Source organism: Rhinolophus sinicus, linkage group LG06 (assembly GCF_036562045.2).
Source record: "Rhinolophus sinicus isolate RSC01 linkage group LG06, ASM3656204v1, whole genome shotgun sequence".
In the NCBI taxonomy this organism is placed as follows: domain Eukaryota; kingdom Metazoa; phylum Chordata; class Mammalia; order Chiroptera; family Rhinolophidae; genus Rhinolophus; species Rhinolophus sinicus.
The window spans coordinates 32724668-32750131 of NC_133756.1; the positions used below are offsets into that span (position 1 = coordinate 32724668).

A 25464-nucleotide genomic window follows, 5' to 3' on the forward strand; every position below is an offset into this window, starting at 1 on the left:
TTATATTTTAACATTAGGGCTTTCAAATAATTTGTCATCTAGGAATATATTTATGATATTCACAACATAATTACAATGATATCCCAGCAATTCAGTCACGAAGTTCTACCTCAGGAAAAAAGATGCAAAATGTATATTAAATATCATCATCATCTCTTTTTAAAACCAAATCTATCAAGTGATTTTCAGAAGCATTTGGCGCCATCATTGAATTGAATTGTGTTTTTTTTTTTAAATAAAGAGAAAGTGCTATGATAGACTTTATTAAAAACTTTAAAAAGAATTTTGTCTTTTTCAGGGACAATTTTGGGGAATTTTTTTCTTGTATTTAGGTGTTATTATAAAGTATACTGTAAAGTCCAAAAATTGTTAAGTGCCATGAAAGAAATGGTGTGATGGAGAGTATTAGGGGTAAGGGTTGTAATTTCAGCTATGGAAGTCACAGATAACTTCTTTTAGGAGATAACATTTGAGTTGAATAGAGATAGCCATGCAAAAATCCAGAGCAAAAGGTACTACTACAAGCAGAAAAAATAGCGTTCACAAAACCCTTGAGATGAAATGAGCTTGGTTGTTAAAGGAACCAAAGAGAAAATCCTTGTGTTTGGAGTGAATGAGGTAGGAGAATAGTTGGAGGTGTGGTCAGAGTTATCCGTATCCAGATCGTATCATCGGCTATGGTTATGGAGTTTGGATTTTTTCTAGTTGCAATGGAAGCTTTTGAACCAGGAGAGTTATATGATCCGGTGTATGCGTGTGTCTGTGTGTGTGCATGTACGTGCATACATGTGCATATTTAGTAGTTACTCTACATGGGAAGAAGAAATTGATGGGGAAGAGGGGAAGGATAGTTGCAAGGGTGGAAGCAGAGGGTCCAGATAGGAGGCTGTTGGAATTGTCCAGGTGGCTTAGGGTTAAATCAGTGGAGAAGTAATGATCAGACTTGGGATCTATTTGGGAGATGGTGCTGACTGAACTCCCTAGTGGATTGAGTTTGGAGTGTGAAGGACAGAGAGGAATCATGGATAACACTTAGGCTTGGACTTGAGCATACCAGTGAACGGTGGTACTAGATACTGAGATAGGAAAATTTGGCGGGGATTAGGTGAGTGACACATTATGTTTGACACGCTTTTTAGAAACTGAAGAAATGTTGAGTAGGCAGTGGGATATATGATCCTAGAATTCAGAGGAGATAAATATTTGGGAGTCTCTATCATATAGATGTCTATGGGATTGTATAAATCACCCATTTAGAGTTCAGTGAGAGAAAGACTGAGGAATGATCAGAAAAAGTGAGGAGTAAAGAAATGTGGTGATCTGGAAGCCAAGTGGAAAAAGAATTAAAGCTTTTCTTTTCCCCCCCACAATGAGCAGGTGTGTGGAATGCTTCTGAGAGGTGGGGTAAAATGAATCAGATAATTGACATTGGATGTGGCAAAGGGTAGTGAACTTGATAAGAGCAGTTTCAGTGGACAGTTAAGGAGGGAGACATGATCAGAGTAGGTTGATTAGGGAATGGGATGCAAAGTGGAGAGAGTAATGCCAACTTTTTTGAGGAATATTGCTCTGAAATAAGCTGATAGATGGGAGTGTATCTGGGACTGCATATATAGGGTGGCCTGGGAAAAACTATTTTTAGATTTCGAACATTAAGGAATATTAAGGCAGTTAGGGAATGTACAGTAGTTTATATTTTATGATTTGGTGTTTTTGTTTTGCTTTTTAGTCATGGAAACTCAGTGTATTTCAACTGTTTTTTTTAGACTTCAATGTTTAGCTGTCCCTTCTTTAAAGTAACTAAAATTTGTAATATGTCACGTAAAGTAAAAACTATTAATTTTGACTCAAGGAAAAGAGAAAAACTATATCCAAATTTCTGAAAACATAGAATGTGAAAAATATTTATGTACCATTTTATTTCTTGAAAATAAAATTTAAATCAGTCAGTGTTTCAAGTTATGATTATTTCTATGTGCATGAGTAATTCCTATTCATTGTAAAAATCTTGAAATAGAAATACACTAAGAAGAAAAATACATCATCTATTTTCTATCTTTTGGCATTTTTTTCTATTTTAATACATATTTATACATATGCTTTTCATTTGTTAGTTTTTACAAATCAGGAATGCAAGTATAGTGTTGTTTAATAAACTTTTTTAAAATTAAAGTTTATTGGGGTTAATAAACTTTTAAAACTAACAATATTAAACATTTTCAATATTCTTCTCAATATGATTTTTAATGGCTGTATAGATTTCCCTTGTAGGGATGAACCATAAATTTATTCAATCAATCCTTTATTGTAAGATGTTTACATTGTTTCTACAAATAATTTAAAGGTTTTGTTAGTTTAAATCTATACACATAGCCACATATCTCCATATTTATATACACAAATGCATATGCATACATAAACACATATGTATACATATGAACTCAGAAATCATTTAGCAGGTTAAACACACCATTAGGCTCAGAAATTTCATCCCCATTTCTGGTGACAAGCTAGGGCCTGCTAATACTGTTTATGACATTTAAAATATGCATGCTGTGTGTTATTTGAGTAGGTGTGTCTGGATTGTTGTATTTCAAAATTAAATGCTTTGCTGAATTTTGCATGCATATTTGCATTAATTCACATTCATATTTGCATTAAGTTTTGCATGCAACATCTGTATACATTTTCCAAATAGTGCTCTGCAAAATTCTTTTTTGTTACCCACTAAAACAAATGGGTAGGTGTAGTGGGGAAAGGCTTCAAATAAGTTTGGGAAATGCTAGGTTAAGTAAAGTTAAGCAGACTTTTTAAACAGCAGGGATTCACGTTTATCAAAATAACCTCGTTTGGTGATTTATGGTTTTTATCACTTAGGGAGAAAGAAATGAAATTGCTATGATAAGGTATAAGAGAAGACCCAACATTTTGTTTATATAATTAGCCCTTGAATAAGGACATCCTTTAAATAGTTGAAAGACCAGGATATGCTAAAAGTTCGATTTGACTTCATTTTATGATTATCATAAAAATTGCTTGACTTAAAAGTGTTCTCTTTTTTCCTTAAGTGAAACCTGATCCACCACTAGATTTGCGTATGGAAATCACAGATAGTGGTCATTTAAAGATTTCTTGGTCCAGCCCAACATTGCTACCATTTCAGCTTCAATATCAGGTGAAATATTCAGAGAATTCTACAACAAATATGAGAGAAGTAAGTACACTTTACTAAATAAAAGGAAATGTTGAAATGTAATTAAAGTAAATGTGAGATCCCCAGGTCCTGTAGAAAGTGCTGCCCCCGCCACGCCACCCCTCCTCCTGCACTGCCCCCCTTCCCTTACCAAGTGTGCACATTCTTTGTGGAGCAGAATCAGTTATAATTTAATATTATATTGCTGGCTTTTATTGAAGATCAGCATAGGAAATGACCATATAAACAGCATTTCTGCATCTTCTATAAAGTGCTTTTAGAAAATTGTTTGACATTACGCAATATCTCTTATGGATCCATGTTATATATTGAGGAGCATGACTAATTCCTCCAGAATTTAGTGCCAGAAAAAGTTCCTCCTCTGAAAAAAGGTTATATATATTTGATTGTGATCTTGCTTTCCTCTTTCTTCTCCCCTCTTCCCTTTCCCCTCTCTTCTCTCTCTCCCATTTATACACACACGCACACACACACAAACACACACACAGAGTTAAATGGCTACAGGAAGTCCAGTTATAGAAACTCAAATTCATAATTATAATTTTTTTTCACCTACAGATATCCTCTGGTTTCTGATTTTACTTTTAATCTTTTTTTTTTATTACTCAATATATTTATTTACATGCAGTGAATGCATTTGTACTGTTAAGTGCAGTAAATCCTTTTCTCAGTCTTTTGGTAAATATTTATTGAGCACCTACTAGATGTCAGGGACTATTCTGCTCTCATCAGGATACACTGGGATAGTAGAACAGGATAAGAGGAGTTTGGTCATGCCGGTGGGACATGGTGGGTTGTAATAGTAAATGGAGGTGGGGAAGATCTCATTGAGAAGGTGACATTAGAGGGGGGAATGGGGTTCCATATAGAGAAAACAGCAATTCAGAGGCCCTAAGTTGGATGAGAAGCTGGAGGCCAGGGGAGTGAGTGAGAGTAAGAATAACAGTAGATGCATCAAAAAAGAGTAGGGGATAGTAGTCTAGTTTCATTGTGTTTGCATGTAGCTGTCCAGTTTTCCCAACACTATAGAATGTTATTAATGTTATCCCAGTAAATATGAATAAATGTGCAATTAAAAAAAAAGTGGGGCAAGGGAGGAGAAGGAGGAAATTTTAATGAACCTCCTGGACCTGCAAGGACTTTGGCACTTTATGAAACTAATTGTTATGTCATTTAGAGGTAAACAACTGTTTTTTTGTTTTGTTTTGTTTTTTTTAGATATTGGCTAACTTTGTTAAGAATTTATTTTCATAAAGAGCAGGATAGGTATCCTTTATGTTGAGCATGGTAAAGCAGAGTGAAGACTTCTCTGGGCTTCAGCTTTCTCGTCTGTGAAATGGAGAAAATAAGACTTTAAATGCTACCAGTGTAGGTGACCTGATACTGTTTAATGTGTTCCTCATCCTTTTCCCACTTTCAGTCTGTGGCACCCCGCAGTCTCAGAGGCCGGCGAGTTTTGGAGTATATCATTTGAAAACTGAATTTATTTGCTAAGCACTTTTTAGCTAGTGGTTGTTTTATGCAGCGTTAGGTCTCTTAGATATTTTCCCTCTAGTTTGTAAACTGTATTTTGATTCACTGCATCTTATCATCAGGCCCAGTTTCTTAATATTATTCATGCCGTTCCTCTGTGATGTGTTCCTCTAGGAACACTTAGAGTTCTGTTTACCCTGCACGTCATTTTCTAACATGTGAGTTACACTTGTCAGCAGTGGCTTGAAGCTTCCCAGCAACATTAGGTATATGTCTCAAAATTTGAAAGGTCAATATTCATCATCATCCAGTTAAAAATATTTGCTGGTTATCATTGTGATCGTTTTCTTGAACTTACGCACTATTTAAAATTTTTTTGGCTAATGCGACAACATATGTTCTTTGGTTATTGATTTCTGTTTAATTCCACTGTGGCCAGCTAACTACTCTGTCAGATTTTAATTCTTTGAAGTTTGTTGAGACCTGCTTATGATCAGTTTTGGTAAAGGTTCCACGTTGACTTGATGTTCTCATGTGTTTTTTCCAATAATATTGAACAGACTGATGAGATTGTTTCAGCTACATCTCTGCTAGTAGGCAGTGTGCTTCCTGGGTCTTCGTATGAGGTTCAAGTGAGGGGTAAGAGATTGGATGGCCCCGGCGTCTGGAGTGACTGGAGTAGTCCTCTGATTTTTACTACACAAGGTAGGTTTTATGATAATCCCTGCTATTAAGAGGGAAATGTATTTCTAAAGTTACTTTTGGCATATCATAAGAATCTTAAATTTTGTGGTACTAAGAAACCAAAAGGAGGAACACAATATTAATTTTCTATTTAAATTCTATGTTAATGAAAACTTGCATAAGTTTTCCTTTGCAAGTTCCTATGTTAATGAAAACTTGCATAAGAGCTCCCAGGTTTATGTGCATCTATAGCAGTATCTTGTTGAATTACTTTCTTATTAAAAAGATAGAGTTAATATAAAAGTTCCAAATCCACACATTCAGAACACTACTTGTGTTGATGTTTCTTTAACTTATAGTTTGAAAATCAGACATATTTATTTATTTGACGTTAATTTTAAATATTACGATTTTATGTGAATAGTACGCGTCATATAATAAAATAATCCTTTTGCTCCTGGTACTTGGTTTTGAGAGTTTTCACTTTTGTTTTTCATATTTTAAAAGTTATCTTTAGCATCAGAAACACTGAGCTTATTCACAACTTCCTTAGAAGTTGAGATGCAGTGTTTTCCATAGGGGCCCAGGTGCCTTAGAATAAATAGTCCTCGCCCTGTCACACGCTCAGCTGTTACTGTAGGATGACACTTCATGGTCCCTTGACAAGTTATCTGATCTGTCACATCGGCAAAACTATTCCTACTCAAACTCACTCGGGTTGATTATGAACAGATGGAGATACCAAGTACTGTGTCAAACACAAAGCAGATATTCAACACATTTAACTAAATACGTTTAGTTTTTGATTACTTAGTATTTAAAAAGTAAGGATTAGTCAAAAAGTAAGTAGCATGAGTGGTTTCAGAGATCTGACAGAATTTTATAGAAATCCTGGCCTCCTCACTTATTTGGAATGTTTCTTAACCTTTCTATGCCTCAGTTTCCTCATATGTAAAATAGGGATGTTTTTATATGGATGGAATGAAATAATGCCCATAAAGAACTTACTGCAGTGGCTTACTTACCCTTAGTAACCACTCAGGAAATAGTAGATACTATGATAGTTTATAAATCCCCAATCTCAGTATTCAAAATCTCAAAGTCTAATGAAGGTGAGAGATTGACATGGTCCATAACTAATTGCTTAGCACCAGTAAGATTGTGAGAAGAGCTTGACAAACTGCTAAGCAAAGGGAGCGATCAATTCTCACTGGGAAAGTCCTGGGCTTTGCGTGAACAGATTTAGAAGACATGCATTTCTCATCTCTATTCCTCAAATAATTATTGGGTATCAAAATGTGTATAACGTGATGCTGACAAGCTTTTGGAAGGAAGATTAAAATTTTATACCATTGATTTATGGGCCTTAGTGATCAGCTGTGAATGAATTAACAGGAATGAATAGACAGGAATGAATTAGCATCAAATTTCAAAGCATGTCCCATGGTGGTTTTTATACAGTGGGATGTGGTGAAGTGGGTGGTGAGGAGGGAAGTTTGACAAAGATGGAGAGGCAACAGCCCCTACCCCCAATCTGAGCGGCCTGTGGCTTGCCGCTTTTATTTAATCATTAGGTGAAATGTTTCTCATCCACAAGAAAATGGATTTATTCTTTATTGCTTTACTTCTTAATTAGATCTGAAAACCTACCCTCTCTGCAGAAGAGGGAAATTCTAAAAGACTCATCATTGTTTTTAAAGTTTGCTAATATTCAAATTATACCTTTCTAAAATAATGGTTCTTAGCAATGTTATGTATTTAGCTGGATTAAGATGAAAATTTTGATTCAGTATAATAGTTATTTGTGTTACATTTCACATAAGATTTGTTTTGCTTTTAGACCTTTGAATAGACATATTTTTAGTTCTATTTTACTTTATATAAAACCCTTTTATACTTTTTTTACTTCCCTAGTTTATGTCAATGTCCATAGGGTTAAATTTGCTTGGTTTCTTAACATGTTGGATCATATTTTTATGTTTTCATACATAATATAATCCACTTTATTAATATATACTATAAAGCACATATGCATATATGCCTTTCCATATGCAAATATTTAGTGTTTGTGTACATGAAGGTAATAAAGATATGTTTTGCTGCAAAGAAAATTTGTCAATTTATTTGCTTGTACAATATCCAACAATATTACCATTAATAGCTAACCTTTTATTTATTAACTACAAGTGTCCCTTTAGTGACTTTAGACATCCCAAACAGAAAAATCTGAAAATATGTGGAAAAAAAAATCTGGACAGTGAGTAAATAGCTGCTCCAAAGGGTAGAGTTTATTGACTTAGCAATGAGTATGAAGTCTATTAATTCAACAGTCTTGGATAGTTTAGATGCCACTGAGTGGAAACGGATGAATATTAAGGGAAAGATAGAAACTTGCCAAAAGAAAGTATGCTAAGGGCTCCAAGAGTGGGGATAAAAGCTTACACACTTTCGTAGCTCCCCAGCGCGTTTGTCTATTACAATGTCATCTACTGTAATTGATGTGTGCTGAATTGCAAATAAAATATACAATTAGGTTCATAATTCCCTATTGAATAATAGCAATGATGATGGTAATGATGAGAGTTATAGGGTACTTCCTGTGTTTCCGGCACAGTTCTAAGTACTTTCTATATACGTATTATCTTTCTATTCTTTCAACAATCCTTTGTGATAGGTGCTGTTGCTCCTCTTTTATAGACAAAGAAATTGAGATTTAGAGAGGTTAAGTAACTTCTAAAAGTTGATACAATTAGAAAGTAGCAGAGTTGCTGGCAATCTAATTCCAAAGTTTATGTTTGTAACCACTAATATGGTAATAAGGGGATTAAGTGCATAATGTATAATTATGCAAGATTTCCAGTGGCACTAAAAATTGATATTCAAAGCTAATAAGCAGTAAGCTTAGTTACATAAAGTATTTTAGTGTAACACCTCATTTCCTTCATGATTCCTGCCAAATGAGGTTTCGGTGTTTGCTTAGGTTTTTAAGATTTCGTTTTGCTGAATTACCTTTGCATCAATTTCCATACTTCCCAGTGCTTACCACACTTGAGCCTTGTTCCCTGAACAGTGTGCATCAGCAAAGGATGTTTTTCCAAACTTGGGTACTTGCTATTCTTTGCGCAAAGGGATTTGAATCTTTCTCCCTTAAATCTAGGTATTTACTATTATTAGCTTCTCCTCCATTGTTCACTGATAAGTGCTATAATGCCATCTGCCAAACAGAAACATTTTGTACCATTGAGGCATTGATTTATTTAGAATGAATCAGAATACCTGCTTTATCATTTCCAAATACTTTGGATTTTCCTTTTTTTTTTTGAACAGAGGTTACCTGGTATATTGCTGCCACAACAAAAAGAATGCTAAGTATCAGTTACTTTATAGTTACTACTTTTTATTCATTGATGTTAGTGATATTAAAGCTGTACCTACCAAGTGCGGTTAAGGAAGCATTGCTATTCCTAATCAAAGAATTCTTATGGATTCCTATAAAATGAATTGGCTAAGTTCTTTCTCTGTAGTTGTTGGGAGGTCTTGACTTTTCGAGGAAAACCCAGGACTCTATCAGAACTTATGAAGTCCAACAATATTGCATTGAGGTTGTTATGCTACACACTAAAAACAACTTTAGAAGTGCTGAATGCTTGTAATACCTTTATTAATATATTCTTCTTGTTATGAAAGAAAAGGATAAATATTATACATAGTAGATAATTTCTGCATTTCACACTTGGCAGCTCTTATAGTGGGTTAGAGGAAATATTTTCCCCTTAAGAAAATTAGGTAATCTCCAAGAATTAAAAAATCTGTTTATGGAGCTATAATAAAGAAACACATTTTAAAATAACTTTATCTAAAATGTTTTGATTTATGTTCTTTTGAGTAATTCACTAATATTTATCAATAGAATTTCCTCTTTTAATAAAGTTTAATAAAGTTTTAATGTAGATTCTGCAAAGGTATTGCTACTTGGCCATAAGTAGAAAATCATTATTGTTTTCTTATCTTACAAATTAAATATTGTAGAGTATCTCATGTGAGAATAAAATATATGTATTATTTTACAACTTAAATATTCAACATTTACCTCATCAATTTCAATGTATTTGTTCAAAGCAAGTTTTATAAATTGTCAGGTTTTTAATAAATTGTTTTTCTTATTTTTAAGCTAATATTTCAGCATTTAATAATGCCAGAATACTTTGACTTTAATCTTATTCCTTAATTAAGCCTTAACTATATGCATTCGATTTTGAAGTGAAATGCTTTGAGTTTTTGTTATCTTTAAAACTAAAAGCTTCAACTTCATTTCTGAAAGCTCATTTGTGCTCTTTTAAAAAGTGGATTAGTCTGAGACTTTTGAAGCACTTCAGTAATGAGATGGGGAGCATATTCAAGGTAGGTTAATCATCTCTCATGTCAGTGCTAGGTACTTGTGCACAGCATGTAATGTACCAGTGAGGCTCGAGTGCCGTCCTAGACTAGCTTATAAAGCTAATGGACTGGCTTCTGTCCAGTAATTTCATGCTATTAAGTTTTCCTCCTATTTCTGTTTCACTGTAGACATACAAAATGCCAATATCTTATATGGATTACAAATACAAAGACATTGGAGCTCAGCATGTTATTACAGAAAACAATAAAAACCAACATAGATTTTTAATTCTGTTTTTGGAGGTAATCCAGATGTTATGTATGGAAACAGACATTCGTATTCTAACAGCAAAACAAACAAACAAACAAACAAAAAAAACGGGTTACCTTAAATTGTACAATCGAAATAGACTGATTGTATAATACACTCTGGCAGAAATAATTTCTTCCTATGTTAACAGTCATTTACTTTTATTCTGTTTCTAATTTAAAATACAGGCAAACCATGTGTCCAGCAATAGGGAACTGAAAAAATAGTATGGAATCGTGTATAGGAATTAAAAATAATATTTTAGAAAAATACTTGTTCCCTTGTTCTCAGCCACAGGAGACTGGCATTAAATAACTCAAAATGATACTACAGACCGGTAATATACAGACTTGCTTTGTATATTGATGCATTATTAATTTTACATTTCCTAAATAGTTTTCTTATTTAAAGTTTATTTCTCCACTTTACCTGCTAATTTGAAATTTTCATGTATCCAAAGGAGACGTAGCAACCACCATTTTTCTTTCTTTTCTTTTTCAGGATTTTGTCTTATAGTGATTTAAAAACTTGCTCTAAGCTTTACTGATTTCTTTTTTTGGCTTTATGAAAATACGTTTTTATTAAAACCAGTAGAGTCTGAGCAGGAGACAGCACAAAGGGTGTAAACAATGTAAACGCTACCTTCAGCTCAGCCTGATTGAATGCTGAAAGACAACTCAAATGCTCAATGTGGCCTTAGTGGCAAGATACATTAATTGTATTGTACACAGAAGACACACTCATGGTGAATAGGGAAAATATTTTATCGAAGTCGGTCCCAAAGCTAAATACTGGTATCATCACAAACAGCTATGCGAAGGCTGCTATCCCTACTAAACTGGTTTGTTGAATCACAGCACCACATCCATGATGAGTCAGTGTGGTACATTTGGCTTCATGAGGATCTTCTGCTTCTAAATCCCAAACGTAAAGTCTGCCAACCTGATTACCCACTGCAAGCATCTTTTGCCAGACATCCATAGTAAACCTCATGTACCAAATGTCACACTGGCTGTAATCAAATTGCCCAAGAATAGTCACCTTAGACTCACTGGGCTTAATTTTATCTACATCATATTCCATTTTACTAGCTTTCCAGCACACAATGTTGTTTTCACAAATCACCTAACCAACACACACAATCGATGTAATGCCTATGTATATCTCTGGTAGAAAAGTCAGGAAAGTGAGTTTTCTGTTCATTTTATTTGCATTATAATCATAAGATCCCTTAATCGCATTAATCATCCTCTGAATTGATCCTCCAAAGTTTAAGGAAGTGATCCGCACCACAGGATGTTATTATTTTTCACCCAAAGGAACATAATGAGCACTTAGAACTTCATCTCTGTGCCCTTCTGCACCTCCAAATATTGCCACGAGAGTGTCTGTTTGCATATTCCATACTCGTAAAGCACGATCTTTACTGACTGACAGGAGAAGATGTGGGTCTCTTGGGTGGAATTTCAGCTCATTGATAGCATTCCCATGGCCAACACAATGCTTTATGCACTGCACTGCTATGGGATTAGTTATCCTAATTATGCCTCTAGATCCAGCTACAGCCAGCAGAGGATGGCTTGGATTGCTGTCATGTCCATGCACAAGTGTAAACGTTTTCATTAGCACGAGCATCCACATAGGATTGCAACAGCTGGATTTCTCCTTGTGAGTGACATTCGTATAAAGTAAATCTACAGTTGCAAACGCTAGTGGATCTCCTTTTTTACTGTGCCAGCTAAACTGAACTTCAAACAATGGTTGATTATGATCTTCCTTGAGAGTTTTATACATTTGAAAGAATATTTGCATTTCTTTGACTTCCATTTCCCTTTCCCCCAACTTTTCCTTCCAGGTCCACTTGGTATGTTTGTACCACTTTCTATATTGACATCATCATCATTCTCATCTCCGGAGAGGTCTGGGTGGCTCTAAGCTTCACTGATTCTGAAAACAGAGTCTAGGCATGCCATTGTGGAATGAGACTGTATTTCATTTTCATTAATTTTCTACCTATCAGCTAGCAAGTGACCATTACTCACTAAAACGTATTTTATAATAAATGTCTCTATGTTTAGAAAATATGGAAGACATTTGTGCAAGCTCAGGTCATTTGAGAATGGGAGTGCTTGGGACTCTAACTGTACACAAACAATTCCAGTTTTGCAGTATCTTAGCACACTCATTTTATTTTGGCCGTGTAATCCTGAATGCGTTGTGAATCTTTTTTACATATAAATTGCTTACATGATGATTTCTGCCTTCATCTGACATTCTACCTTTCTTCCTTTATTACAGATGTCATATACTTTCCACCTAAAATTCTGACAACTGTTGGGTCTAACGTTTCTTTTCACTGCATCTATAAAAATGAAAACAAGATTGTTTCCTCAAAAAAGATTGTTTGGTGGATGAATTTAGCTGAGAAAATTCCTCAAAGCCAATATAATGTTGTGGGTGACCATGTTAGTAAAGTTACTTTTCCCAATGTGAATGCAACCAAACCTCGAGGAAAGTTCACCTACGATGCAGTGTACTGCTGCAATGAGCATGAATGCCACCATCGCTATGCTGAGTTATATGTGATTGGTAAGAATACTGAGGTTTTAGTCGTTTTGTTCCACAAGATCAATTTTTATTATGGGCCCCGTGTTAGGGTCCCATTGAAGATATAAAGAAATTTTGTTTTCATTAAAATTTTTTTGGTGTTTTTTGCTTTGTATTAATCTTGTAATGTGTTTTAAATAGATGTCAATATCAATATATCATGTGAAACTGATGGGTACTTAACTAAAATGACTTGCAGATGGTCAACCAACACAATCCAATCACTCGTGGGAAGTACTTTGCAGATGAGGTATCATAGGTATGTATTATTTTTACTGTTTTATTTTTCTGCGGATATGGTGAAATAACAACTTCCCAGAGAACTATCGCCATGACAGTCATCTCGTAGATTTTCTTCTTGAAAGAGGAAGGTAGAATATACTTAATTAGGAAACAGTAACTGCTACTGTAGCCATGTAATGACATATTAAGAGCAAATAGAGGCAGAAGGGCTATTTCAAAGAGGAGGAGAAATGCTTTGTGTATTCTGATGTGGAGTGTTGATAGGGACTCATTTATAAAAAAGGGATTTTCTTCTCTGAGAAAATGAGTGATATATTTGATATGTGATTCATATAGGAACCAAGAATTGGTATTTTGAAAATTATATTGCTTTGAACTAGAAAATATCGACACTGTAATTAAGCTGTAATTTACTATCAAGTACATTGTCAGTTTGTCATGGAATTTAATCCATATTGAAAGTGTAAGGAATTTACCTTCCTTCTCATCTCAGGAATGCCCATTACTACTTTTTATCTATACTTTTTAAATTGCATCACTTTTTAAATAATAGCTTAGTTTTCAGTGTTATAGGTTCTATCTCTCATTGGGTCATGATATCCATGCTATAGCAATGCTACTTATTTCATTTGCATTCCCACTTAGTGTTTAATGAAATATTTAATATGGATTAATGTCTGTTTCTATGGAAAGACAAGATTGGGATATAGCTGGGAATTAAAAAAATAACTGTCTAATAAGAAAATCTATTTTCAGATTCAGATGAAGCAACAAATGTACCTTTTAACATCAAAGCAGAATTCTCAGATATCTTACTGCTTTCATCAACATTGCATATTAATTGACTGTTTTCATATCTTTTAAGGAGCAGCCTTTACTGTGCTGATGTTCCATCTATTCATCCCACCTCTGAACCCAAAGATTGCAATTTGCAGAGAGATGGTTTTTACGAATGCGTATTTCAGCCAATCTTTCTATTTTCCGGCTATACAATGTGGATTGGGATCAATCATTCTTTGGGTTCACTTGCTTCTCCCCCAATGTGTGTTGTTCCTGATTCTGTGGGTATGTTAAACTGTGTGGTGTGTCTTCATTTTTATTAGCAGATTTGAATTTAGGTTGATACAAGGTAACTGTTCTATTTTACCATTTTCTAATCACATTGGATTTAAATTTTTCCCTGTTTTCAGTGGAATTAAAAAGACAATCAGCCTTAGAAAGTTTCACAGTTTTGATATCATTTTAAATTATTTATAGCACCATGATGTAGCAATAGGAATATTTTCAGCATACTATTTGATGAATTATATTGGTCACTGTGAATGAAATTTAGTAAGATCATTCTGAATAATGCACTACTTTGTGTTTTTCTCCCAATGTACTTATGAAAACATTTGGTATTTTCAATCTGGAAGTTTAATTTGGGTATTCTGATGGTTTTTCTAATCTGAGTAGTAATCACCCAAGGCATTCATTTATGAGGCTGCGTAGAGAGAAGAATTCAAAATAACTAAAGTGATGTGAAGAAGAGAAAACAGACAAATATGATGACATCCATTATGATATTTTAAACATTCTTTTAAAAATATATTTTAATTTCAAAGGATTAACAGAACCCTGGGGAAACTTGATATATCCTTTTGGTATCACTGTGAAATCTTTGAGAAATTATCCATTTATGATTGTGCAGCAGTGATAAAAGAATATGTTTTGGTGCTACATACTATTTTGTTGGGAGATTATGCCCAAAATCAATATTTGATTCATTATACTTTCAAATAATTAGAACACATCTGAATTAAAACTTGTATTTCATTAAAAATAAGATAGCATTGTCATAATTTTTAGATTTTTAAAAAAATTTTAGTTTTTGTTATTAGTTTCAGGTGTATAAAACAACATAATGATTAGACATGTACACACATCACAAAGTGATAAACCCACCAAGTCTACTACCTGTCTGACATTGTACATAGCTATTACAATACCATTGACTATATTCCCTATGCTGTACTTTACTAGGTTTTTTAAACATAAAGTCTCAATTAACACACACACGCACACCCACACACACTATTTAGTTTGATTCCGTTTTAAGTGATTTTGCTATAAGAGGTACATATCTGGTACTAAATATCCTTGTATAGGAAAGAGCCCTACTACGTCCCTACCCCACAAACATGCACAGATGTACCCTCACATGTAACATATGACAAATGCAACATGTATTCAATTCTATATCTGAATAACCTCAATGTTATTCTTTTTAGTACTTAAATAAGGAGTTTAAATTGGGTTCATATTGCCTGCTTAGTACCAGAAAACAATGTGGAAATTAAACTAATGCAAATGCCAGCTCCACCTCTTACTAGCTTTATAAACTTGAGCTAGTCACATAAGCGGTCTGTGACTATTTTATCACCCGTTAAATGTGGAAAGCTCTTCATACCTCCCCAGTGTGGGTTTTATGGGGACCAGGTAAACTATTGTACTTAAAGCATCCTTTCTGCAAACTGAACATTCATGGAGTCATGGTATCCACGGAATGGAATCACATGATATCCATATAATTCAGTCACGTACGATCACAGATTTAATGTCTTAAGGTCTCTCAAACATTCATACTTCCTTTCTTGAGAAGGAATTATCTTTTCAAGAGATGAAATATACATCATCTTACTGGTTGGTGAAGAATGTCTTCTTGGTATCTGAAGAATTGAATATTCGTGAGAAACTGTACTAATGAAAAAGTTTAGTTTTGGTTATCAACAGTTTAAAGTATTATTGCTGATGAAATGTGGAGCTTCAGAGGCTCACACTGTTGTGCTTGGGCATTGGGACTTTTTGTTTCCAAATGCATTGAATTTCCATACTATTCTTTACTATTTTTTTAAAACGTTCTTACCATGCTGGTCATCTTTGCTTCTCTGTTTCTGCCCGTTAAAAGCCGGTTTTCTTTAGATTATAGAGAACCAAGGCTTTACTCTGCAAGACTGACTCTGAACTTGGTCTAGAAATACTTAATAATAGACAGCAGGAGAAAAATTTGAAACTTACACATATGGAAATGGATACATTGCATATTTTTGCCTTTAATTAAAGTTCTATGTAGAACAGTGTGCTGTTGATATTTATCATGTGTTCAGTATGATATCTTTTGCGGGCAGAGCCAATAGCTCAGTTTCTAATTAGGTCTTAGTATTAACTTGCAGGGTGGCATGGACAATGTATTGTTTTATTATTATTTTTAAATCAACCTCTCTATTTGCAAAATAGAGATTAAACCCTTTCATATGTATCACATAAAATTGTAGGGGATTAAATGAGATGAGGAATGAGAAAGTTTTGAAAAAGAAATCTTGCTTTATAAATTTAAGGTATAAAGAGTATAACATAATAATGGCTTTTAAACATTATGACTGTCATATCATACTGTTTTTTAAATTTCTAGTGAAACCATTGCCTCCACCCAGTGTGAAAGCAGAAATTACTGTAAAAATTGGATTACTGAAAATATCTTGGGAAAAACCAATTTTTCCAGAGAATAATCTTCAGTTCCAGATTCGTTATGGCTTAAGTGGAAAAGAAGTACAATGGAAGGTACCTTTTACCTAGAAATTTCTTTAGCTTGCTTCACTAAATGTATTTTTTATATTGTTTAAGAATTTTATTGCATAAGATTTATTTTATTGGCATAAAAATACATCCTTCTGTATTCTGTAGGTATTTTTGTTAAATAGATTGCTCTAAGTTTAACCCTTTTAAGGAATGAAATATCCTGCAATCCACCATTTCCAAAATTGAGTTTTATAGAATGTTGGCCTCATAAAATGTTCCTTGCAAAGAGAACATATGGCTCAATAAGTTTAGGAATTCCTGTACGTCCCTAGTGTAGAGGCACAGTATATTACATATTAAAGGTTTAGAGAGGTCCTACATTAAAGGAACATTTGTGACTTTATTTCATCCTGTTTCTCAAACTTATTTTACCAAGGAACCCTTTTCCCTCTAACATCTAATAATATTCCTTAGTACACATATGTTCAATGGAACGCATTTTGGAAGAAGCTGCTTTTATGAAAAAAACAGAATCATACCCATAGTGGCAAGTGTGCACATGATGACTTGCCATGTCAGTTTTCTGATGGCAGCCTGCAAAGACCTAGAAAGATCAGGAACCCTAACTTTGTCAATAGATCATGATTTCAACTGAAAAGAATGTGATTGTTTACCTGCTTATTCAGGAGACTGACTATCAGAGATGCCTTCTATATAGCAGGCCCTACTAGCAACTAAATTAAAATTCTTAAAAGTTTTTATGGATAGAGGATTAGTGGACAGAGGTTAGTAACAGAGTTAAGAGAGCAAGTGGGAAGTGAAGTTGTAAGTGAACCCGGCCAAATATTGTTATGAGAAGGAAATAACTAGAGGACTAAGACAACCCTTAACTCTAAGGGGCTCACGAGCCAAGTCTAATGTGATTATTTCCAAAGCCAGAAGAAGTCAATTACCTCTTAATTTTGGAATAGTGTAGTGGTAAGGTTTAAAATGAAATGCACTTCAGGGTCTGCTCAGCTAGATACGAGTGTGTGTCAGTCATGGCCAGTCTAATGCATTGACTTACGTTGCAGATACACGAGGTGTATGACGCAAAGTCAAGATCTGCCAGCCTCCCAGTGCCAGACCTGTGTACTGTCTATGCTGCTCAGGTGCGCTGTAAGAGGCTGGATGGACAGGGATATTGGAGTAATTGGAGTAGTCCAGCCTACACAGTTGTCATGGATGTAAAAGGTCTGTAGAGGTTTTGTAAACATGCTTTAAAAATGCATAAGTGTGTGTTTCAAATATGACTGAAAGATAGTCCTCCCAAGAACATATATACAACTTGGGCTCCTTGTTGTTTTGCAGTTCCTGTCAGAGGACCTGAATTTTGGAGAATGATTGATGAAAACACCACTAAAAAAGAGAGAAATGTCACTTTACTTTGGAAGGTATTCCTGCTTTTTATGTTATTCTTGAAATTTATCTTTCTGCTCTTGAAAGATTTACTTCATGGTTCATAATTTTGTCATTTTAAAGCTCTTCAATCTCATATTTCATTTATATTTTGCGACATGATTACAGAGAGCTAAGATCCATAGTGGAGGGAACACCAGGATAGAGTTAGGATAATTTAATGCTGTTCTCAGCTGAACACATTATACAGGGGGTGCCAAAAAAAAATGTATATACACTTGAAGAAAGGAAAAAACTATTAAAATTGTAATACTCAATATGTACCAATTACAAAAGTTGAATACAAGTCATGTTTGACTTCTCCAGTTACAAGAGGTGCTCAAACTGGTTACCATCAGCATCCAGACACTTCTGATTATGGCGAGCTACTGCTTGAGCAACACTGACCAAAGTGGCCACTTGTATACATTTTTTTTTTTGCATCCCTGGGAGTTATGTCTGTACTATTTTGGCAAAGTATTTCACCTAGACTCTTTAGCCTCAGTTTTCTCATCTGTAAAAATGTAGGATTGGAGTAGATGATATTTAGTGTTCCTTTCAGTCCCAAAATTCTATTTATATTTAATCCTAAACAAAGCAAATGTGGACTTCCCTACATACCTCAAGGGCATCTAAAACAATAGATATTCTTTTTGTATGATGGCATGTAAACAATGGATATTTCCATAAACAATGGATATTCAGCCTGGCAATTTTCAAGGCATTCATTCTCTCTCCCAAATGAATTGACTTCTATCCCAAGAGAGTGGATTTTTTTGGTCAGAATTTTGGGGACACACAAACATTCAGTCTGTAGCAAACATCATATGTCATTAGGAAATTACAAATTAAAACAACAGTGAAATGCCACTACATACTTAGAATGATTACAATACATGTAACTGACAAATTCATGCAAGGATGCAAAGCAACAGGCACTTTTCTTCTTTGCTGGTGGGACTGCAAAATGATACAGGTACTTCGGAAGTATTACAAAGTTAAACATAGTCTTACCATATGATCCACTATTATATTATTAGTTATTTACCCAACTGATTTGAAAACTTGTGTCTGCATAAAAATTTGCACGTACATGTCCATAGCAGCTTTATTCATAATCACCCAAAACTGGAAGCAACTAAGGTATTCTTCTATAGGTGAGTGGATAAACCAACTATAGTACTTCCGTACAATGGAACGTCATTCAGTGTTAAAAAAAGAAATTGCTATAAAGCCACAGAAAGACCTAGATGGATCTTAAATGCATGTAGCTCGGTACTAGAAGCTCGTCTGAAAGGGCAACATAGTGATTCCACTTATATGACATTTTGGAAAAGCACAACTCTAAAGATGATAAAAAGAGTAGTGGTTTCTAGGGGTTTGGCTAGTGGGGAATAAGGTGAAGTATAGGGGATTATTTATGGTGGTGAAACTATTCTGTATAATATTGCCATGGTGAGTACATAGTACTACGTATTTGCCAAAACCCATAGAACTTTATAGCACAAAGAGCAAACCTTAATGTATGCAAATTAAAAATAAATCATTTAGGAGGTTGGAGAATCCCGGGATGGAATTCAGACTGTGACAAAAGAATCTCTAACTGTACTACAAGTGTAGGAAAAACCTCACTGTACGAGGAGGGAGAAAAAGGTACAGGCCTAAGTCACTGTAAATGAGTGGATTCTTTAAAGGCAAAAGAAACGGTACATATGCACTGGGTTCTAGTTGATAAAGTTCTTTATCATGGGGTATGGGTTAACAATTCTTGTACCACTATACATATAAACTGAATTGAATAATTAAGGAAATTAATGTGGATGGTGGGGCCCAGATTTCTCACTGTTGGACTAATTATAGAGGAGCAAGGGGGAGAAGACCAGAATAATCCATGTGATAATGAGTTAGAGTGGAAAACATCATATGAACTCCTGTTTACCTTAATATGGCTACAGATGGATTCATTTGAAACTATTTCTAGATATGTATAATACAGGAGTTAGTATACACACATATATTTCCTTGATTTATAAGCTGAGAGGGCCTTGAAGTAACAGTACTCTAGTAGAAGGAGCATACCCAGATTTGTTTCTAATACCATTCTCTAATAAAAGGACCTAAGGTTCCTTGAAAAATGGCTAGAGCACCTTTATAGTACCAAAAAGTAAGGAAGTTTATCATAATTTATTTTTAATTAAAGTTTATTGGGGTGACAATTGTTAGTAAAGTTACATAGGTTTCAGGTGTACAGTTCAGTAATACATCATCTATATATCACATTGTGTGTTTGCCACCCAGAGTCAGTTCTCCTTCCATCACCATATATTTGATCCCGTTTACCCTCGTTTTTAATTGATAGTTGCAAAAGTAAATATCAGTATATGAAAACTGACGTAGATTTTTAAAATAAAAAAGCAAAATTTGCATGACTTTTCAGACATTTCTTTCTTGAAATGGCTGCAAAAATCTCACCCCCATTTACTCAGATTATTCCAAACCCACAGAGATACATGTCTATGTGTTTGTGTTTCTTGTTTTCTGATATTTCTGACTTATAGGAATCTCAATTACAAAAAAAGAAAGAAAGGAAGAAATTGAGAAGCACTGTTCTAGTCTATTGCATAGAGTCAAGCTTTCTAGGGGTTTACAAGGGATTGGCAGCACTTATTCTTACCTGAAACAGGTGAAGGTGATGTGAGAAGTGGTGTATTCTGTAGAATGGAATAATAGAATTGGAATAAATACAAGGCCTGATAATTAAGTTGGAGAACTCATCCTAGAAAAAGTGCTACATACCTCATTGTTGAATATCACTACTGTCACCTTCAAAGTACTCCCCTTGGGAAGCTATGTATTGATAACTGCACCTCATCCTCCCTTCAAAGCAATTTTTGGAACTCTGTTTTTAGAATGGCCATCAGATCTGTCATATTACCCTTGATGTCCTGAATGTCATCAAAATGTCTTCTTTTCAATAGTTCCTTTATCTTCAGGTAAAGAAAGAAGTCATTGGGGGCCAGATCAGGTGAGTAGGGAGGGTGTTTCACTATAGTTATTTGTTTACGGGCTAAAAACTCTCTCATAGACAGTGCCGTGTGAGCTGGTGCATTGTCGTGATGCAAGAGCCATGAATTGTTGGCAAAAAGTTCAGGTTGTCTAACTCTTCACACAGCCTTTTCTGCACTTTCAAATAGTAAACTTGGTTAACTGTCCAGTTGGTACAAATTCATAGTGAATAATCCCTCTGATATCAAAAAAGGGTTAGCAACATTGTTGTAACAAGTTCGCGAACTTAATTTTCTGACCTTAGCATGTATTTTACACTGGAATTGTCAGTGACCTGGTATGATTTTTTTTTTAACTTATAAGAACCGAAATTCTGGGGTACCATATACAGTATCCTGATAGCCTGTGTTATGTTAAGTGGCAGCATATCAAGGGAAGGGAAAATGAATGACAAATCTTACGAGGTTTGACAATTAAGTTTGTGAACTTGTTGCAGCGATGTTGCCTTCATCAACAATTCATGGCTCTTGCATCACCACAATGAACCAGCTCACACAGCACTGTCTGCGAGGGAGTTTGTAGCCAGTAAACAAATCACTGTATTGGAACACCCTCCCTACTCACCTGGGCCCCAATGACTTCTTCCTTTACCTGAAGATAAAGGAAATATTGAAAGGAAGACATTTTGATGACATTCAGGTCATCAAAGGTAATACGACAGGTCTGATGGCCATTCTAGAAACAGAGTTCCAAAAATTGCTTTGAAGGGCGGATGAGGTGCTGTCATCGATACATAGCTTCCCAAGGGGAGTACTTTGAAGGTGACAATAGTGATATTCAACAATGAGGTATGTAGCACTTTTTCTAGGATGAATTCGCATACTTAATTGTCAGACCTCATATGTGATGATTAACATCTTTCATCTTTCTTGTTTCTGTACAGAACCAGAGAGCGTTATCCTTTTTTTTTTCTCTCTCTCTCTTTTTAGATTAAAAAAAACACACCTTTTCTTAGAGTGAAACTTCTTGGTAGAAAAGCATTCTGTTTGTACTCATACTTCATTGTCTTCCAATGATTTATTCTCTGAATCTTAAGGATAAAAACACCCTGAAGGGAGAAAATAAGTTTCCTATGCTCCATACCCATTCAGACACCTTCACTGAGGCTATATTCAGAGGCAGGCCCTACTCTATCTCCCTCCCCATACCACAGCCTGGAAATAGGCAGTGTTTGCTCCAGTTTCCCAATGGGAAATGAATGGTAAGAGCTCCATGAGGTCAGTTGGTATAAAAAGCACCGTAGCCTTTAAACTAATCAATTTTTATATTTACTACAGCCCCTGATGAAAAATGACTCATTGTGCAGTGTGAGAAGATATGTGGTAAAACATCACACTTCCCGAAATGGAACATGGTCAGAAGATGTGGGAAATCACACTAAATTCACTTTCCTGTGGACAGAGCAAGCACATACTATTACAGTTCTGGCTGTAAATTCCATTGGTGCCTCTCTTGCAAATTTTAATTTAACATTCTCATGGCCTATGAGCAAAGGTAAGAAAAGGTACAGGCCAATAAACCAATGTCCCTTTTAATATTTAATCTTTGCAAACTCCTCCCCTTCTAAATGTCTTCCAAGAAGCCTGTGACTCTCTGAATCAGAAAGTCTCTCTTTCACCTTTGTTTCTTCTTTGTCTGAAAAATAACAAACTAGATTATACTCTGATTATATAATATGGTTCTTGGGTTCTCATGTGGTAGAGCATGGTTGAACATGGTTGAAATGGTATTATAATAAGAGAGTATTCTAATAAATCTAATATTTAAATCTTTTGGAACAATGGGGGAGAAGAGTTTGGAGGGAATTAAGACGATCTATAGGCTAGTGGAGAACACCTTTCTGACTATATCCAAAAATCACTTTTTTTTATTTTAGGTGGAATCTTGTTTCTCTTCAATAGCGTGTATTCCCACATCTTTCTGCTTATGATATATGACTCTTATAATATTATACAAAAATAATTGTCATGTGTTACATCTGTTTGTGTATATGTCTGCCTTCTTTTCCTTCTCCCCTTTTCCAGTAGATTATATGTTCTTCAAAGGTATTAGGAGGTTTTCATTAATTTTGATTTTAAAAATAAATTTCCTTCTTTTCCCCTCAGTAAATATCGTGCAGTCGCTCAGTGCTTATCCTTTAAACAGTAGTTGTATGATTCTTTCATGGACATTGTCACCCAGTGATTACAATCTGATGTATTTTATTCTTGAGTGGAAAATTCTTAATGAAGACAATGAAATTAAATGGCTTAGAATCCCTTCATCTGTTAAAAAGTATTACATCCATGGTAAGTTTCCTGTACTTTAATATGTTTCTCTTATGGATTAGTATGATATTACAGATTAATAATTTAATTAATAAGCCAGTTAATTTAAACTTCAAAAATATGGATGATATTCCTATCTTAATACATGCAATTTTGTCACTTTACCACAAACATTTCATTCTATTTCATTTGATCCTTTTCCATTTAAATATTTTACACAGTGGTCACCATTTCATATCAGATACCACTTTCCTTCTAATTTGTTCCTAGGATATATCACAAGCATGTTTCTATTTTGTCCCCAATCCCTTTAACCATCATTTTAGATGATTATATAGCATTTTATCCCAAAATCTACTTAAACTATTTATTTGAGAACATTTATGTTGCTTCCAGCTTTACCTTTTCCTTTAAACCAATTTGTAACGGTTTTTGATACCTATTGCCAAATTTTCCCAAATTGTGTACCAGTTTATAAATCCCACTCACGGTGAGTGGGAATGCCAGGCTGAAGGCCTGAGGATCTAGGACCTGGTGGCACAGGCCAGTGTAAACTCCCAAAAGTAGACCAGTTGCCCCAGGAGGTGTACAAAGTATAGTCTAAGTGCCCAGTACAGCATCTCCAAGTCTGAGTAAGGTTTAAGTATAGAAAAGCTAAGGATTGTCATGATCTTGTTATACAACATCATTCCAAAGACTCATACTTGTATTTTACTTCAAAGACCTAGAATTTAGCATTAGGGTAAATAGAAACAAATTATTGATAGAGAACTAAATTCATTTCATTACCACTGTTGTCCAGATGCTTTTCTTTAACCCATGTGGATATAGAATTTAGGCTTTGAAGAGATTTATCTCTTATAGAATAATATTTATATGTTAATAGCATGTAAAAATGATAGATCACTGATAGATTCGTTTTGAGCTTTTCTATGGTAATGGTCATCCTCCAGGAATCTAAACTCCTCAATATTGCAAGGAGATTTCTGGACCTTATCCCCATCTTCTTTGTATAGAATTTTGCAAGACTTTAGTCTCTCAGCTGCCTTGAATGGAGAAACTAAGTAAGCTAAATTCCTATGTAAGGGGAATATTGCTGGCTTTGAGGATATGGGAGAGGAGGTAAAGCATATTGTCCTAGACAGGTAAATAAGACAACTCATTTACCCTGAACTTGAATAAAGTGGCTACCACTGGAACATGCCTTTGAAAAATTGCTGTATTCTATCACTGGGTTAGATTTTTAAAAGTTATTTGTAAAATTATTGTCAGTTCTAGGAGAATTTGGAGGGCTTAAGTTGTTTCTGAAGCTCCCTTAATCATAAGTATCAATCTATAACTAAAAAGTAATTTCTATGTTTGGGAAAATAGGAGGGTCACTTAAAATTTTTTTTTATATAGATTTCTCTCATTTATATTAATTCAGTAGGAATGACCCGTTAATATGTTTTTATCCTCAGATCACTTTATCCCCATTGAGAAGTATCAGTTCAGTCTTTATCCAATATTTACAGAAGGAGTGGGGAAACCGAAGACAATTAATAGTTTTACCCAAGGTAAAAATGTTAACTTTAGTTTCTTTTTATACAGATTTGTGGTTTTCTACTTAGCAGTAATGTTGCCATCTGATTATTCTCCTTCTGATGGAATCATGGAAGAGTCCAGAGTCTTATGTAGTAGATGTGTCAAGGGGTGCATGCAATAATGATACGTGGTTCCATGGTGGTAGTAAGAAGGAGAATAATCAGTCATGGTATTGAATTCTTGTATTGTATTCTTGTAAAATTTTCAGTCTCAAATTGGGTAAAAAGTAGATGGAAACGAAATAAAGGGAAATCCACAGCTATATAATAAAATACATCTTCATAAAGATTAATTAGAAACATATTAATATTCTGTACAACTCATATAAATGCACTTTCCCGAAACATTATGTTTTGGAGCATGTATTTGTGAGTCCACAAATTTTAATCAGTCTTCTAAAGGAAATACTTTTTTCCTCTAAAAATAAAACTGGAGGCCGGCCCGGTGGCTCAGATGGTTAGAGCTCCATGCTCCTAACTCTGAAGGCTGCTGGTTCGATTCCCACATGGGCCAGTGGGCTCTCAACCACAAGGTTGCCAGTTCAATTCCTCGAGTCCCGCAAGGGATGGTGGGCAGCGCCCCCTGCAACTAAGATTGAACACGGCACCTTGAGCTGAGCTGCCTCCTGGATGGCTCAGTTGGTT

At 34.8% G+C, this 25464-nt stretch overlaps 1 protein-coding gene and 1 pseudogene across 15 annotated transcripts in view; one reads left to right on the forward strand and one right to left on the reverse strand.

Annotated features, from left to right (window-relative positions):
• The window catches only part of LEPR (leptin receptor), an 80344-nt gene that overhangs the window by 39192 nt on the left and 15688 nt on the right, over positions 1-25464 (forward strand). For all 15 annotated transcript variants that reach the window (XM_074334870.1, XM_074334871.1, XM_074334869.1 and 12 more), the window contains 11 exons: positions 3069-3214; positions 5248-5392; positions 12357-12647; positions 12807-12924; positions 13774-13973; positions 16360-16508; positions 17540-17699; positions 17817-17899; positions 22247-22463; positions 23075-23257; positions 24697-24792. In XM_074334870.1, coding sequence (XP_074190971.1) covers positions 3069-3214; positions 5248-5392; positions 12357-12647; positions 12807-12924; positions 13774-13973; positions 16360-16508; positions 17540-17699; positions 17817-17899; positions 22247-22463; positions 23075-23257; positions 24697-24792 — 1788 coding nt within the window. The remainder of the gene's footprint in view (positions 1-3068; positions 3215-5247; positions 5393-12356; positions 12648-12806; positions 12925-13773; positions 13974-16359; positions 16509-17539; positions 17700-17816; positions 17900-22246; positions 22464-23074; positions 23258-24696; positions 24793-25464) is intronic.
• LOC109446976 (polycomb protein EED) lies at positions 10822-12332 on the reverse strand (annotated as a pseudogene).